Source organism: Dendrobates tinctorius, unplaced genomic scaffold (assembly GCF_039654945.1).
Source record: "Dendrobates tinctorius isolate UK_male_01 unplaced genomic scaffold, ASM3965494v1 ptg000120l, whole genome shotgun sequence".
Lineage (NCBI taxonomy): Eukaryota > Metazoa > Chordata > Amphibia > Anura > Dendrobatidae > Dendrobates > Dendrobates tinctorius.
The window spans coordinates 45,882,579-45,899,653 of NW_027361788.1; the positions used below are offsets into that span (position 1 = coordinate 45,882,579).

Genomic DNA, 17,075 nt, shown 5'->3' on the forward strand with positions numbered 1-17,075 from the left:
CCACCTTTATGGAGTCTATGGCTTATTGTGGTCGTATCGACAGATACTCTAGTTTCTGCTTGGGAACGCTGCAGCTCCTTCAGGGTTACCCTTGGTCTCTGTGCTGCTTCTCTGATTAATGCACTCCTTGCCCAGGCTGAAGGTTTTGGTGGGAGGCCCACACTTGGCAGGTACAGTATGTTGTGGTACCATGTTCTTTCCATTTGATAATGGATTTCATGGTGCTCTGGGGGGATCATCAGAAAATAGGATTTTTTTATAACCCAACCTTGACTTGTTTGGAGATCTCCTTGGTCTTCATGGTGTTGGTTAGTGCTTAATGGTGCTGTAGCCTTTCAGAAAAGGTAAAGTGTATATACTGACAGACATGTGACACTTAGATTACACAAGCGGGGAGGGTCCTGTAACTAAGCATGGGAATTATGAAGGTAATTGCTTGCACCAGAATTGTAAACGCCTTCATACCAGAAGGGGGTGAATACATATGCACATGACAATTTTTAGTTATTTTATCCCATAAATTTATGTCTATATTTTTCTCATTTCTCCAACTACACTATTTAGTGCTGATGCGTCACACACAAATCAGATTATAAAAAAATTTAAACACTGTGTAATGTAACAAAATAGGTAAAAAGCCAAGGGGGTGAATGTCATCTGGCCTCTGCAGCATGGGACCTGTGGTTAATAAGCATTGATATTGCTAAAAATCCAAGATTAATTGACACCTATTTGGCCAAAAACAAGGAATTCTATTATCTTAGGACTTTTATTTGGCAAATCTGTAACAAAAATACTGTATACCCAATGGTCTTTTCAGCTGCACAGAAAATACTATTCCAGGTTCAGGTCCTTCGAAACAAGATCTTCTTCCACGTTCTCTAGCGCCCACTGATGTTCTGTGATCTCCATGGCTTCCCATTCAGCCTAAACAAGAGGGAAACCATTATATTGTAATATGTCATCACATACTTTAGTCATGACTTCTGGAGAAGGTGTACTTACTTTAAAGGCTTTATTGGTGTCTGGTGGAACTGCCATAGCAGCTCCTGTCATCTGGTCCTGCATTATACGGCTCTGGTCAGCAGCTAGGAGGCAAACAAGCCCAAACCGTTAACACTCACCATATAAAGGCACTGCCTGAAAACTGTATATGGGCATACTGCCACACTACAAGTCCCAGCATGCCCTGATAGCCTTGGATATGGTAGTTGTGAAATATTTGTACCCACCAAGATGCAATCTTCTGACAAACCCTGGAGTACAACGGCAGTTGCAGTTTTACGACAACTTGCACACTATAAAGTTAAGCAGCACTTCACCACATAGGAGCATAACTTGGGAAATTGTTCTTTTAGAAGTTCCCTAGAGCCTGAGCTACATTCTAAACTTGTTTTAACCGGACAACTCCTTTATCACCTATCTGCTGGACAAGTGATACCTTACTGATGAATTGTTGTCCCACTGCTGGGACCTACTCCAATGGGGAAACTTAGGGTTGCCAGAAAAAGAAGAGGGTCAGTCGTCCCATAGAAAATGAATTAAAAGGAGTAGCAATTGAGCATGTGCACTACTGGTCCACTCTTACCAAGGATGAAAGTTTCCCGTTCTGCGCAGGTCCCTGCAGTTAGAACCCCATGATTTTCACATCTGGACCAACCATCAAATACTACAGGGCTTATCCTGTATAATAACATGACTGCTTGCTTTCAAAATCAGCACCGCGCTGACCATTCATTGTGTCTGGAATTGCAGCTTGGCTCCAGCGAAGTGATTAGTGCTGAGCGGCAATACTTCACACAATCTGCGGCCAGAGGTGGCGCTGTTTTTGTTTTTTAACGTCCACGACAACTCCTGGTCTGATTATCAGTGCTCTTGATCTCTAACTCACCATTGTCCTGTCCCAGGATCAGCGTGTACATACTCCTCAGACCAAACACGTTCAGGAAATACCAGGATGCAGAACTGACCCTACAAGGAATCCAAAGATGAGAGCTTTAGACTAGGAGGCAGGATGCATGGACATCAAGCAGAAGATATACTTACCAAGACGCGTCCAGAGACTCCAGCTCAATTCCCCGCTGTAACATGGGCTTGAATCGCAGAGTAAGGGGGAAAGGCACCTTTGCTGGAGAGACAAAACATGCAAGAAATCTTCATGGTCGTCCTAAACATCCAAGGAGAACCTTTAAGGGTGACGCCAACAACGAGAACCTTAAACATGTGATAAAAATGTGGAAACAGTTTTATCATATCTCACTCAGTTGATGAGATATAACCACTTAGTTACAGACCAGAAGAATGAGGCTGTATTACTGAGAGATACTAATGTCAAATCACCATTTACAACAATATTTACAGAATAGCTGGCCTGGATACTGGCAGATCTATGTGCACATTCACGTAGGCGCTTTTCTCCCTGACTGTGCAGCATCAGCAGCTGAAATTTTCAGTAGTGCAGCCTCAGGATTTGGGCCTGTCACTTGAAATCCTTACATCCCATCGTAGGTGTACGATATTCAGAAACTGTTTTTACACTTTTAATACACACAAATGGGACTTAATGAATTGGGATTTTGGTACAACTTACTTGTAAGGAAGCCAGAGAATGCCCAGTTGATCCATCCTCCAATCAGGATCATGGGGAGGACGTTGGTGAGGTTGCCCTTCATCATCTCTGTCATCATGCTGGGATCTATGCATTGGTAAAAAGAGACAGTTAATGAAGTGACTGTAACACGATCAGGGGCTGATCCAAATCCAAGAGGCACCAAGGCTGTGTACCCACCTGTCATTGGGTTCTTCTGCGTCACTTTCCTTTTGGTTTTCTTGAAAAAGCCAGTTTCTGCGTCGTTGAAGTAGAACTTCCTCATGAGAAATGACTACAGGCAAGAGATAAGCATGACCCATCACAAAGATGCTGCCAGCTGTGATAGGCAGCGACCGACAGGTCACTCTCCCTTCACTGACATTAAGTGACTTACTCTTCAGGATATAGATGGAGATCCCTGCACAGTCTCCCACCCCTCCTATCCCTGCAGCACCTCTATGGCCAGAGGCTGCACCACAGAAAACTGGTCCCTAATCGCCATCCACAATAATTACTATATGTTACTGATCCTAATTAGTGGCAGATATCCATTGATCAGCCGGAATGTGGAGACCTAATAATGTGATTGTTCCTTCGCCGTACTGGCGCTTTGAGGGCTCGAACTGCCAGACACTGAAAATCATCCAAGAGACCCACTAGGCACTAACAACACCTGCCCTCCATCAGGAGCAACCCGCGGAACCTGCCTCCCTTTGTCGGTGGCACCCGTCCTCAAATGAACCCCGCAGCACCCGCCCTCTGCCGGTAGCACCCACCTTCAGTCAGGTGCACCCCGAGGCACCGGCCATCTGCACCCACCCCTCAGCTGGCAGCAACCGCCCTCAGTCAGGTGCACACCAAGGCACCTGCCGTCAGCACCTGCCCTCAGTCAGGTCAACTCCGTGGCAACTGTCCTCTCCCTGTAGCACCAACCTTCAGTCTGCTGCACTCGCCATCAGTCAGGTGCACCCGCCCTCTGCCAGCAGCACCCACCCTCAGTCATATGAATTCCGTGGCATCCGCCCTCTGCCAGCAGCCCCCACCTTCGGTCCGGTGCACCCCCACAACACCCGCCCTCTGCCAGCAGCCCCCACCTTCGGTCCGGTGCACCCCCACAACACCCGCCCTCTGCCAGCAGCCCCCACCTTCGGTCCGGTGCACCCCACAACACCCGCCTTTCTCACCTGCCTCGGGATGTATTTCCCATTCTCTCGCAGAATTCGGCTTCGGATCAGGACCTGACTGAGGGATGAAGGAGACGCTGTTAGTAAGGGGGAGGGAAGAGCAACAACTCGGGGGCCACAGAACTCGGGGATGAGATGGGGAGGAGTGACGCCAGAGTAGCAGAAGACTGGCTGGATAGAGATCACATGCCACATAAGGGAAAATAGAGGAGCCCTAGCTCAGGGGCTACACCTGTCACTGAGCGGCTCCAGCTCCGGCTTCTTCTCGCCCTGTAGTAGCCGGGTGACATGATGCCTCAGGAGGCCGCTGTAGAAGGTGATAAACACGATGGGTAGCACAACCCATAGCCGGATACTGGAGTCCAGCAGCAGCTCCGGAGTCGCCATCTTGCCTGGCAGTTCAAAGTGGAAAAGAAGGAACACTTCCGGTTCGAGACTTCCGCCAGTGACAAACATGGCGGCTCTGGTGGCTGATGCGTCACCACTCATGTGACTAGAGGAACGCTAGGTGACGTCAGAGTCTGCGCGGCGTCTGCGGCCTTGAGCTGCTGCGGAGATGGAGGAGAAGGTGCTAAAGTATGAAGCGTTCGTGACGGATACTCTGCAGCGAGACCTGAGGTGCGCAGCACGTGACTGAAAAGGCGGTCATGTGACCTGCTACACATGTGACCAACGGAGTTCAAGAGGTTATGGGGCGGGGTAAATAGGAAGTGTTTTGTATCTGAGGCCCCTCCCTGCATATAGGCCACGCCCATAAGGAGCAAGAGCCTTGCACCCCCCCAGTATAACCCAGAACCTGCTGTGTGCACAAAGCCCACATGAGCTTTACTTCCTCCTAGAGTGGGACCAGACAGAGCCCACCACCCTGTATGCAGCCAGAGAAAGCCCCTCATAGCCAGTGTGTCCCCTGTATGCAGTGTGACCAGAAAAAGCCCCTCATAGCCAGTGTGTCCCCTGTATGCAGCGTGACCAGAGAAAGCCCCCCATATCCAGTGTGTCCCCTGTATGCAGCGTGACCAGAGAAAGCCCCCCATAGCCAGTGTGTCCCCTGTATGCAGCGTGACCAGAGAAAGCCCCCCATAGCCAGTGTGTTCCCTGTATGCAGCGTGACCAGAGAAAGCCCCCCATAGCCAGTGTGTCCCCTGTATGCAGCGTGACCAGAGAAAGCCCCCCATAGCCAGTGTGTCCTCTGTATGCAGCGTGACCAGAGAAAGCCCCCCATAGCCAGTGTGTCCCCTGTATGCAGCGTGACCAGAGAAAGCCCCCCATAGCCAGTGTGTCCTCTGTATGCAGCGTGACCAGAGAAAGCCCCCCATAGCCAGTGTGTTCCCTGTATGCAGCGTGACCAGAGAAAGCCCCCCATAGCCAGTGTGTCCCCTGTATGCAGTGTGACCAGAGAAAGCCCCCCATAGCCAGTGTGTTCCCTGTATGCAGCGTGACCAGAGAAAGCCCCCCATAGCCAGTGTGTTCCCTGTATGCAGCGTGACCAGAGAAAGCCCCCCATATCCAGTGTGTTCCCTGTATGCAGCGTGACCAGAGAAAGCCCCCCATATCCAGTGTGTTCCCTGTATGCAGCGTGACCAGAGAAAGCCCCCCATAGCCAGTGTGTTCCCTGTATGCAGCGTGACCAGAGAAAGCCCCCCATAGCCAGTGTGTTCCCTGTATGCAGCGTGACCAGAGAAAGCCCCCCATAGCCAGTGTGTTCCCTGTATGCAGCGTGACCAGAGAAAGCCCCCCATAGCCAGTGTGTCCCCTGTATGCAGCGTGACCAGAGAAAGCCCCCCATAGCCAGTGTGTCCCCTGTATGCAGCGTGACCAGAGAAAGCCCCCCATAGCCAGTGTGTCCTCTGTATGCAGCGTGACCAGAGAAAGCCCCCCATAGCCAGTGTGTTCCCTGTATGCAGCGTGACCAGAGAAAGCCCCCCATAGCCAGTGTGTCCCCTGTATGCAGTGTGACCAGAGAAAGCCCCCCATAGCCAGTGTGTTCCCTGTATGCAGCGTGACCAGAGAAAGCCCCCCATAGCCAGTGTGTTCCCTGTATGCAGCGTGACCAGAGAAAGCCCCCCATATCCAGTGTGTTCCCTGTATGCAGCGTGACCAGAGAAAGCCCCCCATAGCCAGTGTGTTCCCTGTATGCAGCGTGACCAGAGAAAGCCCCCCATAGCCAGTGTGTTCCCTGTATGCAGCATGACCAGAGAAAGCCCCCCATAGCCAGTGTGTTCCCTGTATGCAGTGTGACCAGAGAAAGCCCCCCATATCCAGTGTGTTCCCTGTATGCAGCGTGACCAGAGAAAGCCCCCCATAGCCAGTGTGTTCCCTGTATGCAGTGTGACCAGAGAAAGCCCCCCATAGCCAGTGTGTTCCCTGTATGCAGTGTGACCAGAGAAAGCCCCCCATATCCAGTGTGTCCCCTGTATGCATCGTGACCAGAGAAAGCCCCCCATAGCCAGTGTGTCCCCTGTATGCAGCGTGACCAGAGAAAGCCCCCCATAGCCAGTGTGTCCCCTGTATGCAGTGTGACCAGAGAAAGCCCCCCATATCCAGTGTGTCCCCTGTATGCAGCGTGACCAGAGAAAGCCCCCCATAGCCAGTGTGTTCCCTGTATGCAGCGTGACCAGAGAAAGCCCCCCATAGCCAGTGTGTTCCCTGTATGCATCGTGACCAGAGAAAACCCCCATAGCCAGTGTGTCCCCTGTATGCAGCGTGACCAGAGAAAGCCCCCCATAGCCAGTGTGTCCCCTGTATGCATCGTGACCAGAGAAAACCCCCAATATCCAGTGTGAATCAAGCCCCTCATATGCAGTGTGATCAGTGTGTCCCCCGTATGCAGTGTGACTAGAGAGAGACCCTCCGTATGCAGGGTGACCAGAGAGGGCCCTCCCCCATATAAAATGTGACCAGAGAGAGCCCCCGGTATGCAGTGTGACCAGAGCGAGACCCCCATCTGCAGTGTCTGCATTGCTGTCATGTACGTTGTTAGAGGTCCCCCATATACAGTGCTGGTATGCAGCTGCCTGTGCTCAGATTCTGACAACTCTTTCCTTCCTCTCTCACAGGAGAGTGCTGGAGAATCGTGACAGTGTGTATGAGAAGATCAGCCAGTACCTGCAGCTGAAGAATGTCATCGAGAGGCTGAAGGTGCGGGATTAACCCTGTAAAGTCTGTGTATAGCTGCACCCTGCACTGTATGTGTCTGATTGCTGTAGTTCAGTAGTGCTCACACCGTCCTTGTTGGCGCCTCCTTGTGGCAGGAACCATAAGCATAACATATTTCTGCATGTGGCACTCCTTAGCCAAATGTGGAGATGACACCCTGTGTTCATGAAACCCCTTTTATGTTCCTGCAGGAGTTGGAGTCGGGACCCCTCCAGACACAGGTCGACCTGGGCTGCAATTTCTATGTGAATGCTGAGGTGTGAGTGACCAGTGCTATTTTTCCCAATCTCCCTCCTGAACGTGCTGCAAAATTCCTGTATCCCGAGGTTTCGCCTCTTGTCTAATACTTCTTTCTTCCGCAGCCCGGATTCCTCCAAGATATTTGTGGCTTTAGGCTTCGGCTTTTTTGCTGAGCTGACTCTGGATGAAGCGCTCAGGTTTATCGAGAAGAAAAATAAAATGCTGACGGAGTAAGGGATTCTCGTATTTATGTCAGTGTGGTTGTCAGTAAAGGCCGCCATCATGTAGCCATAGTCCACCGTTCATCACTGGTGTTTTTCCTATGTTTTATCTTATTTTCCATCTGATCTAACTGGGTCTAGTTTAGTCTTGCCTGAGGTAGTCTAAGGGCCCCATCACATACAGCGAGATCGCTGATTTTGTGACGCATCAGCGATCTCCCTGTGTGTGACATCCATCAGCGACCGCCCCCCTGCCGAGTATCGCTGATCGTGCAGGATCGTCCTGGGCCATTTTTTGATCGTTGGTCTCCCGCTGGCCAGCGCGCATCACTGCGTGTCACAGCGGGAGACCAACGATCAGCGACACTGCACGCTGGTATCTAGGGTAAACAGTGGGTATCTAAGAGCCGCGCGGCTCTTGGATACCCGCTGTTTACCCTAGATACCAGCTTGCTCATTGGTCCTGATCGCTGGTGAGTCTGTCTATGTGATAGGTCACCAGCGATCAGCCTAGCGATGTCCCAGCGATCCCATCCATGTTGGATCGTTGGTGGGATCGCTGGGACATCGTTGTGTGTAAAGAGGCCTTAAGAAAGATGTATGTAGCTCTTGACTAATCTGGTAATATCTAGGCTTGTCTAATCTAGACATATCTTGGGTAGTCTTATTTTATTTAGTCATACCTTGGTTGGCTTTGTCTAACTTAGGTCCTTCTAGGCTAGTCTCATCTGATCTAAAATATCAGTGCAAGTCCTGTCTACTCTAGATGTATGCCATCCCAGGTTAATCTGAACCCATCTAGGCTAGTCTTGTCTAATCTAGACAAGACTAACCTAAGTATTTGTAGATTAGTCAAAACTTGCCCAGATACATTGAGATTAGAAAAGAATAGCCCAGTTATGTGCAGATCAGATGAACCAAGACTAGATACATCTAGATTAGACAAAACTAGACTATATACATCTCCAATAGACAAGACTAGCCGGGATACATCTAGATGTGTCCATGCTAGTCTTGTCTCATCTATATGTGTCCAGACTAGTCCTGTGTAGTCTAGATGTGTCCTGGCTAGTATCCAAAAGTATCCAAACAAAAAGCATATTTAGAAAAATAAGTAAGAAATTAGAAAAATTACTAGAAATTGCCAAATTGGCAACAAGGAATGAAGGACACGCCATTATACAAGAACCCTATAAGCGACTTGGAGTCAAAAAAGTCCAAAAACCATTCATATAAAAATATAACAAAATGTATTACATACAAAAGATCACAAAAACATGATAATTCAAATGTAAATAATAAAAGGTAAAACAGAAAAAGGTTATGGCACAGGATGTCACAAAAATGCAATCTCACACAGAAGAGTGTAGGGCATGGATAAGTCAGAATAACCTTGTATCCCTATGGACATAGTCTGCCGGGAATCTGATATCCATAATGTAAGCAAATAACCCTCGGAATAGCAGATGGCGTCACGCAGTAGTAACCTATTAAGATGTCTCATTATAGTATTAGGTATACTCTGCACATATCAAGTGGTATCCACAAAGTATATACCGTAAATAGTGTGATTTGCATTAACCCAGTGCAAAAAAAATATAAAAAAGCAAGAGAGAACCACATGAATAAGAATGGTAGGTAGGGGATTAGGTTATGATGCGGTCATCTTACCCATAGTGATGCTTGTGAGAGAGCACAGCAGAAGGGCAGCCCCAACACACGTTTCACGTGGGCTTCCTCAGGGGGCTGTGATTAGTTTTGTGCAATCTAGATGTGTCCAGGTTAGCCCTTATCTTGATGTGTTTGGGCTAGTTTTTTCTCATCTAGATATGCCCTGGATAGTCTTAACTTATCTAGATGTGTCCTGGCTAGACAATCTCTCTCTCTCATTTTTCTGGCATTTGGCAAATATTAATAATAATAGTAATCCTAATTGACCTAAAACGGAAAGGTTTATTCTGATTTCATGTCAGATATTGAGAAAAACATGCATGTGTCTATTTATATAGTGTATGGAAACTTCTGGTTTCAACTGTAGTTCTTGTATCTCTAATAGTAAATGGGTGGAGATTAAAAAAATTATCTAGATTACAAGAAACAAGAACTATCTAGATTAAACAATACTGCCTAGGCCAAATCTGGATACGTCTGAGTTTGTCATGTCTAGATTTGTTTGTTACTATCGTGAAGTAATGCGCCTTGTGTTTCACATGTGAACAGAATTGTATTTTTTTTTCTAGAATTAGTGAAAATCTGACCAAAGATGCTGCAAATATAAAGGCCCATATCAGACTGGTTCTGGAGGTGAGACCCCCAGGGTGTTAGCGGTGGACTGTAGATGTGGATATGTGAATTGACACATTGTATCCTTACATGGCCACCCGGTACCATCCCCATCATTAGGAATTACCTACTGCATGAGAAGAATATGTGTGTCCTATATATCATCCACACTATGTCTATACATTGCTTGTCTATAGGGCCCAACACAGAATTGCTTTCCACAAACCCAAATAGATTTTTCAATCTCATCAGACTAATGGGTTTTTTCTTTTTTCAAGGGTCTACGGGAATTACAGGATCTGCCCAATGAGCCAGTAACTCAGTGATAGTCGTCTGCGGAACTCTCCATACACCTAGAATGATGGAGATGTGACAGAGGAGGCAATGGAGCACGAGCACATATTTGTATAATCACAGGACAGGCAAAGCTCAAGTGTTTTTGTCCACCTCCTGTGTAAAAGGGTTATTATGAAATAATTGTAAAGTAAACTTTTTTTTGGTACAGATTTTTAGTTGATATTATTTATCACGTACTGATTCTGAGATCCTGAGTTACATCCTGTAGATCTTTTATTATAAAAATGAAAAACATAACAATAATAATAACAGAAACATAACAAGAATATCAGCCAGAAAATAATCCGTATACTGAACACTGGTCCAGCCGCTCATTCTCTCCTGTCACACATATTATACATATATACAGAATAATAACTTACACCTTCTGGTCCGGTCACCAAACAAACTAATAACAAACAATAAAATAAACAAAGGCCGACATAAATATATACATAAACATTTTTTTTTTTAAATATATATATGAAATAACCAAACTATACAAATATATACAAGACTAAACACCCCACACTCAAGCCCACCATTCCCAACCCCCCACACTGACCTGAGAGCTGGTCCTGCGTCTCATGCCTCAGTCCATGTCCAACGTCCATAGGCCAGATCAGGCAGTGCCAGTGTTTCCCTAAACACCTCAGTGTCCCATAGTCCTACAAGATAAACCCACCTTCCCCCTTTTCCCACCACCCAACCTAACACCTACACCCAAATCTATTCCCCTATATACAATATATACAGAAACAAAACACTACAATACCACAATATCCACAAATCACAAAGCCCAAGTTCAGCACCTGCAGCCCTACATCACTGTATACCGATCACAAAACAAAAATCTACAGTGTCAGCGGCAGCCCACCACCAGGAAAGGAGATGACCAGACTAGGGCACACTAAAAGAAAAGCCCCTCTAGAGGAGAGCGGCCGTACGTGTGCCCAGTATCTCATACTCCAGAGAGCGCACCTTCACCAGGTCACCGAGTATGGTCCTAAACACATCGTCCACTGGGAGGATTTTCCGTTGCATAGATACTAAGCACCGTGCGTTCCACGTGTGATACCTAACCACTGCGCTAACTAGAAATAAGGTGCAGCAGTCCCGGCCACCAAGGTCTCCAAATGCTCCATAGGCCCATTCTGCATAGGAGAGACCGGCCAGCCGAGACCAGCCAATCAGATGCGCCCACCCTGTTGTACACCTCTGTGTTGAAGGGACAATGAAGCAGGAAATGGTCCATGCTTTCCAGCACGGTACCACAATGCTCCTGAGGACAGTTCCTGCCCTCAGAGCTCCTACACTTCAGATTGTCTCTCACACAGTTTCCCATGGAAGCAGCACCAAGCCAAGTCCCAAAACTTCGAGGGGATCCTGATAGAATTCAAAAGATGCAAACTGTTAGGCGTCAGGTTCCTGCCACTGCACAGCAGGAATCCAGAGCCTTGCACCCAGCGGTCTCCCATTCTTCTTCAGCCGCAGTGGAGCCTGCTCAGCAGATTTGTCGGTCCAGGCCAACTCCGTGGGTTTGCTTGCTGCTGCCACCTCTGGCGCACCTATGGCAATGCAGGCTGCTCAGCAGCGAGATTCTCCGGGGGACTAAGTCCTCATGTCGGGCCACTGAGCATGCCCGTGGAGTGATCTCCCATTGGAGATCGAATGTCATGTGCTCAGGTCCTGCTCCTGTTCAGATTGGCCCATCCGAGAAGCCAGGAAGGTCCCAGACGCTCGCGGCTATAAAAGGTCCTCTCAGCCATGCGCTAGGATACTCTGTATTTTCAGACCATGAGGAGTGAGTGATGTATGCACGTATGAATGTCTCTGGTGACTGACTCATTATGAAACCCCTACCCTTGGTACGCATGTGTTGTGCAGCCTAACCTGCTAGCGCCCAGGCTTAGGTGTAGGTAGGGCAGAGTCGGAGTCAGGCATTAGTCTCCTTCAGTGACTCGGCAGTGCTCGTGCTCCACACTCCGTAGCCAGCGTCTATAGCGGCGTTCGCGGCAGCAACGCCGTGCGCTCAGAGGGCCTAGAGGAACTCTAAACCCGTGTCCTTGGGGTAGAGTTCTGTGGCCGCTTTCTGTGCGCTTTTTGGCCGGGCTCTGTGAGCTAAACAGGCTCCGGTATTTACGTTCAGCGGCTGTGCGGCTCTGTGAGTCAACAGAGTTCGCCCCTGTTCACACTGGGTGACGTAACCCACATGTGACTGTTTTCACGCCGCTCTATTCTTCCGCCATTACCTAGTAGCAGTGTACCACCTCTGCACGGTGGACCCCGGGCTGCGAACGCACCTACTATTATTTATAATTTGGTGCGTTCCACCAGCCCTAACACAAACCCACCCCAAGATCCCGACTTGGGCAATCCCTGAGCACCAGAGGCCTCTGGAAATGGGTCAACAGAACCCTATTGTCAAGGAGTTTCCTTGGCAGAGTCCTAATCTCCCACATTCCCAGACCCCACCGGCGAATTACCTTCAGAACTTAGGTAGCGTAAGCCGGAAGATGTCCATGCGGTGTGTGAAGATCCTTCACTTGCCCTCCTGTCTCCCATTCCTGGAAGAAAGGCTGAAACCATCCCCTACAGGAGAATACCCACGGAGGAGCCCTCTCGTTCCAGAGGTTTGCAATATTGATCTTAATGAAGGTATGCACAAGGAATACCACAGGGTTGACCATACCCAACCCTCCTAGTCTCCTCGTACAGTAAGTAACCTCCCTCTTGACCAGGTTCAGTCTATTCCCCCATAATAGTTGGAAGAACAAACTGTAGACCCGAGTCCAGAGAGACTCCGGCAAGATGCACACACTGCCCAGATAAATCAGTAAAGGGAGCAGGTAAGTTTTGATCAGGTTTACCCTTTCCATGAGGGTCAAAGACCAACCCTTCCATTGGTTCACCTGAGTGGCGATCTCTAGCCTGCTGTCCCAATTTTGTTTGGGGTAATCCCCTGGCCAAATTCGATGCCAAGGACTTTTGCAGAGACTTTGGGTCCTGGAAGGGTGTCCGGGAGATCAAAACCAGAATCTCCTCCTCCCAGCCAGAGACTCTCACACTTATCCCGGTTGATCTTGGACCCGGATGCCTCCGAGTAGCGATCTACCTCTGACATCAGCCACCCTGCCTCCTCGTGAGAGGAAACAAAAACAGTGACATCATCGGCATATGCCACCACCCTCAGAGTGGCTTCCGATGCTGCTCGGTCCATCCCGATCCCAGCCAACGGTCCACGCTCCACCCTCCTAAGAAGTGGGTCAATCGCAAACACGTACAGCAGCGGGCCCAAGGGACAACCCTGGCGAACACCAAATCCAACCTCAAAGGAGCTGCCAATCCAACCGTTCACAAGCGGGAAACTCTGCCCCACCGTACAAGGCTTTAAGCCAATCAACAAACCCCCCCGGCAGGCCATATCTCAGAAGGACAGACCAGAGGTACTCATGATTAACCCGATCAAACGCTTTTGCCTGGTCCAGTGACAGCATGTACCCATTCCAGTGACCAGCCCTACCCTGCTCCACCGCCTCCTGGACACCGAGCACAGCACTAAATGTGCTGCAACCTGAAACAGAGCAATGCTGGGCATCCGAAAGGAGCCGGGGTGCAAATTTCACCAGCCGATTAAACAGCACCTTTGCCAGAACCTTCCTGTCTGCATTGAGAAGCGCTATGGGACGCAAATTCTCAATGCAAGATGGGTCCTTACCCTTTGACAAGATGATCAGGGCAGACCTCCTCATTGACTTTGGCAGCGTGCCCGATGAAAGACACTCATTGAATACCTCAGTCAAGAGGTGAACCAAAGCGTCCTTAAAGGTCTTATAGAACTCAGATGTTAAGCCATCTGGATCAGGTGATTTTTTTTTGGGCAAGCCCTTCAATCGCCAACTTAACTTTCTCTTCCCTGATCATCTCTGAACTGGGAGCGCAGGTGGTCTTCTCTTCCATCCTCCCAGTGGATGGCCATGGAACAAGGAGGTGGAATAAGATTCTGCAGGTGAACAACTGGCTACGTCGATGGTGCTGTCAGCAACGATTTGGATTTCTGGATCACGGAGTGAACTACTTATACGATGGACTACTTGCTAGAGATGGAGTGCACCTTACGAAGACTGGAAAGCATGTATTTGGAAGTCGCCTTGCTACACTTGTAAAGAGAGCTTTAAACTAGAACAACATGGGAAGGGAAGCAAAAGACCAGAAAAAGCCATACACCTGACAAATGCTATTGAGAACTCTGCTATTAGAAGTGGAAAGGAAGAACAAAGACAAAAGAATCTAATTAATAAAAATATTGGAGAAAGAGAAACCAATCACAAACTAAAATGTTGCTATACTAATGCACAAAGCATGGGCAACAAACAAGGAGAATTGGAACTACTAACACAGGAAAAGAAATATGATGTCATTGGAATCACTGAAACTTGGTGGGACAATACACATGATTGGAATACAAGGCTAGAAGGATACAACTTATTTGCAAGGAACAGACTTGATAAACGAGGAGGAGGTGTCGCATTGTATGTTAGAAACGCGTATATCTGCACAGAGATTGAAGCTTCAGAGACTGGGAGTTCTGTGGAAACTGTTTGGGTAAGAATACAAGGACAGAACAATGGAAAGGACACCATTGTAGGCATTTACTACAGGCCACCTGTGCAAGTTGAAGATATGGATGAACTCTTCATGCATCAAATGGCCAAGTTCTCCAAAAAATATGACATAGTTGTCATGGGAGATTTCAACTATCCAGACATTTGTTGGGAATCTCTCTCAGGCAAAACTAACAGGTCAACGAAATTCTTATCCTCTCTTGCTGACAACTTTATCTTCCAAAAGGTAAGGGAGAAAACAAGGGGAACTGCTACCTTGGATCTAATCCTTATAAACAGGGAGGAAATGGTTGAGGAGGTAAAAGTGGCTGGGACCCTAGGAGGTAGCGACCATGCTATTTTAGAATTTTGGATAACTAGAGGCGGAAGACCTGTGAAGACTCAGACGTCAAGGTTAGATTTCAGAAAGGCAGATTTTAAGGGATTCAGAAAGAGAATTGGAGGGATTCAATGGCTGGATATCCTTAAAGACAAAAATGTCCAGGAAGGATGGGAAATCTTGAAAAATGAAATTCTCAAAGCACAGTTGTTAACAATTCCGAAAAGAGGGAAGAATAGGAAGCATTTAAGGAAACCAGGATGGATGAACACAGAACTTAAGCACATGCTAAAAAGGAAGAAAAAAATGTTTATAAAATGGAAAGAGGGAGGCATATCTAAAGAAGAATATAATGCTGTCTGCAGAACCTGCAGGGCACAAATCAGATTATCTAAAGCTGAAAATGAATTGAGGCTTGCAAGAGATGTCAAAAGCAATAATAAAGGATTTTGGGGATATGTCAAAAGTAAAAGAAAAGTCAAAGATGCTATAGGATTTTTACAGGATGAAAATGATGAAATGGTAAGACAGGATGTTGAGAAGGCTGAACTTTTAAATTCCTATTTTGCATCTGTTTTCTCTCAGAAAGGAAATGTAACATCAACTGTTATTCACTGTCCTATTAAGGGAATAGAAGAATTCAGGATATCTATAAACAGAAAGATAGTGAGGAAACACTTAGCTAACCTAAATGAATTCAAGTCTCCAGGTCCAGATGAATTACACCCCAGAGTACTGAAGGAGATAGCAGAAGAAATTTTTGAACCCCTCTCCATAATCTTTGAAAATTCTTGGAGAACAGGAGAAGTGCCAGAAGACTGGAGAAGAGCAAATGTTGTTCCTATCTTCAAAAAGGGGAAGAAGGTGGACCCAGGCAACTATAGGCCGGTGAGTCTGACTTCTATACCAGGAAAGATCTTTGAACAAATTATTAAACAACATGTATGTCAATACCTGGATAAGAATGAAGTGATTAAACAGAGTCAGCATGGGTTTGTAACTAATAAGTCATGTCAGACTAACTTAATTTCCTTCTATGACGGAATCACTGATTGGGTGGATCAGGGAAATGCTGTAGATATAGTATATCTTGACTTCAGCAAAGCATTTGACAAAGTCTCTCATACAATCCTTATTGAAAAAATGACTAAGTATGGAATGGACAAGGCAACTGTTAGGTGGATTCATAACTGGCTTAGTGATCGGACCCAAAGAGTGGTCGTAAATGGCTGCACATCCAGTTGGAAGAATGTCTCAAGTGGGGTGCCACAGGGTTCTGTCCTGGGCCCTGTATTGTTCAACATCTTTATCAACGATTTAGATGAAGGAATTGAGGGTAAACTGATTAAATTGGCTGATGACACAAAGCTAGGAGGGATAGCTAATACTAGAGAAGAGAGAGAGAGGATTCAAAAAGATTTAAATAAACTGGAGAAGTGGGCAGCAACTAACAGAATGGTTTTTAACAGGGAGAAATGCAAAGTACTACATCTGGGCAATAAAAATGAAAAAAGCATATACAGAATGGGAGGAATAGGGCTAAGCAACAGCACATGTGAAAAAGACTTGGGTATACTAATAGATCACAGACTGAATATGAGTCAACAGTGTGATGCAGCAGCAAAAAAGGCAAATGCAATTCTAGGATGTATTAACAGAAGCATACAGTCTAGATCACGTGAAGTCATTATTTCCCTCTACTCCTCTTTGGTCAGACCTCATCTGGAATATTGTGTCCAGTTTTGGGCACCACATTTTAAAAAAGACATCAACAAACTGGAGCAAGTTCAGAAAAGAGCGACCAGAATGGTGACCGGTCTGCAAACCCTGTCTTATGAGGAAAGGTTGCAGGATTTGGGAATGTTTAGTTTGCAAAAGAGAAGACTGAGAGGAGACTTAATAGCTGTCTACAAATATCTAAAGGGCTGTCACATTGTAGAAGGATCAACTTTATTCTCATTTGCACAAGGAAAGACTAGAAGCAATGGGATGAAACTGAATGGGAGGAGACACAGATTAGATATTAGAAAAAACTTTTTGACAGTTAGAGTGATCAATGAGTGGAACAGGCTGCCACGAGAGGTGGTGAGTTCTCCTTCAATGGAAGTCTTCAAACAGAGG

The 17,075-nt window shown here is 47.1% G+C and overlaps 2 protein-coding genes across 3 annotated transcripts; one reads left to right on the forward strand and one right to left on the reverse strand.

The window, feature by feature from the left end:
* Positions 1 to 750: 750 nt before the first annotated feature.
* LOC141046726 (ER membrane protein complex subunit 3-like) lies at positions 751 to 4,263 on the reverse strand. The gene is made up of 8 exons (XM_073541354.1): positions 4,007 to 4,263; positions 3,775 to 3,832; positions 2,789 to 2,882; positions 2,591 to 2,695; positions 2,047 to 2,128; positions 1,892 to 1,971; positions 1,006 to 1,088; positions 751 to 927 (listed from the first exon to the last, which is right to left on the reverse strand). The coding sequence occupies exons 1-8, from the start codon at positions 4,261 to 4,263 to the stop codon at positions 835 to 837; spliced, it is 852 nt and encodes a 283-aa protein (XP_073397455.1). The 3' UTR covers positions 751 to 834.
* On the forward strand, positions 4,263 to 10,180 carry UXT (ubiquitously expressed prefoldin like chaperone). Of its 2 annotated transcripts, none has more exons than XM_073541355.1 (6): positions 4,263 to 4,392; positions 6,831 to 6,912; positions 7,122 to 7,189; positions 7,293 to 7,400; positions 9,632 to 9,695; positions 9,953 to 10,180. In XM_073541355.1, exons 1-6 carry the CDS (start codon positions 4,331 to 4,333, stop codon positions 9,998 to 10,000), a joined length of 432 nt encoding a protein of 143 aa, XP_073397456.1. In that variant the 5' UTR covers positions 4,263 to 4,330; the 3' UTR covers positions 10,001 to 10,180. The 2 variants fall into 2 exon arrangements, with proteins under 2 accessions (XP_073397456.1, XP_073397457.1); XM_073541356.1 differs by lacking the exon at positions 4,263 to 4,392 and adding an exon at positions 6,465 to 6,742.
* The last annotated feature ends 6,895 nt before the right edge of the window (positions 10,181 to 17,075 follow it).

Bases quoted from the DNA above. Each gene is read 5' to 3' on its own strand.
- UXT (XM_073541355.1), top strand. From the start codon at position 4,331: ATGGAGGAGAAGGTGCTAAAGTATGAAGCGTTCGTGACGGATACTCTG. The intron at 6,913-7,121 runs GTGCGGGATTAA...ATGTTCCTGCAG, and splicing joins ATGTCATCGAGAGGCTGAAG to GAGTTGGAGTCGGGACCCCT. The intron at 7,401-9,631 runs GTAAGGGATTCT...TTTTTTTTCTAG, and splicing joins AAAAATAAAATGCTGACGGA to AATTAGTGAAAATCTGACCA.
- LOC141046726 (XM_073541354.1), bottom strand. From the start codon at position 4,263: ATGAGTGGTGACGCATCAGCCACCAGAGCCGCCATGTTTGTCACTGGC. The intron at 3,833-4,006 runs GTGTAGCCCCTG...TTCATCCCTCAG, and splicing joins CTGGAGCCGCTCAGTGACAG to TCAGGTCCTGATCCGAAGCC. The intron at 1,089-1,891 runs GTGAGTTAGAGA...TTTGCCTCCTAG, and splicing joins GATCCTGGGACAGGACAATG to CTGCTGACCAGAGCCGTATA.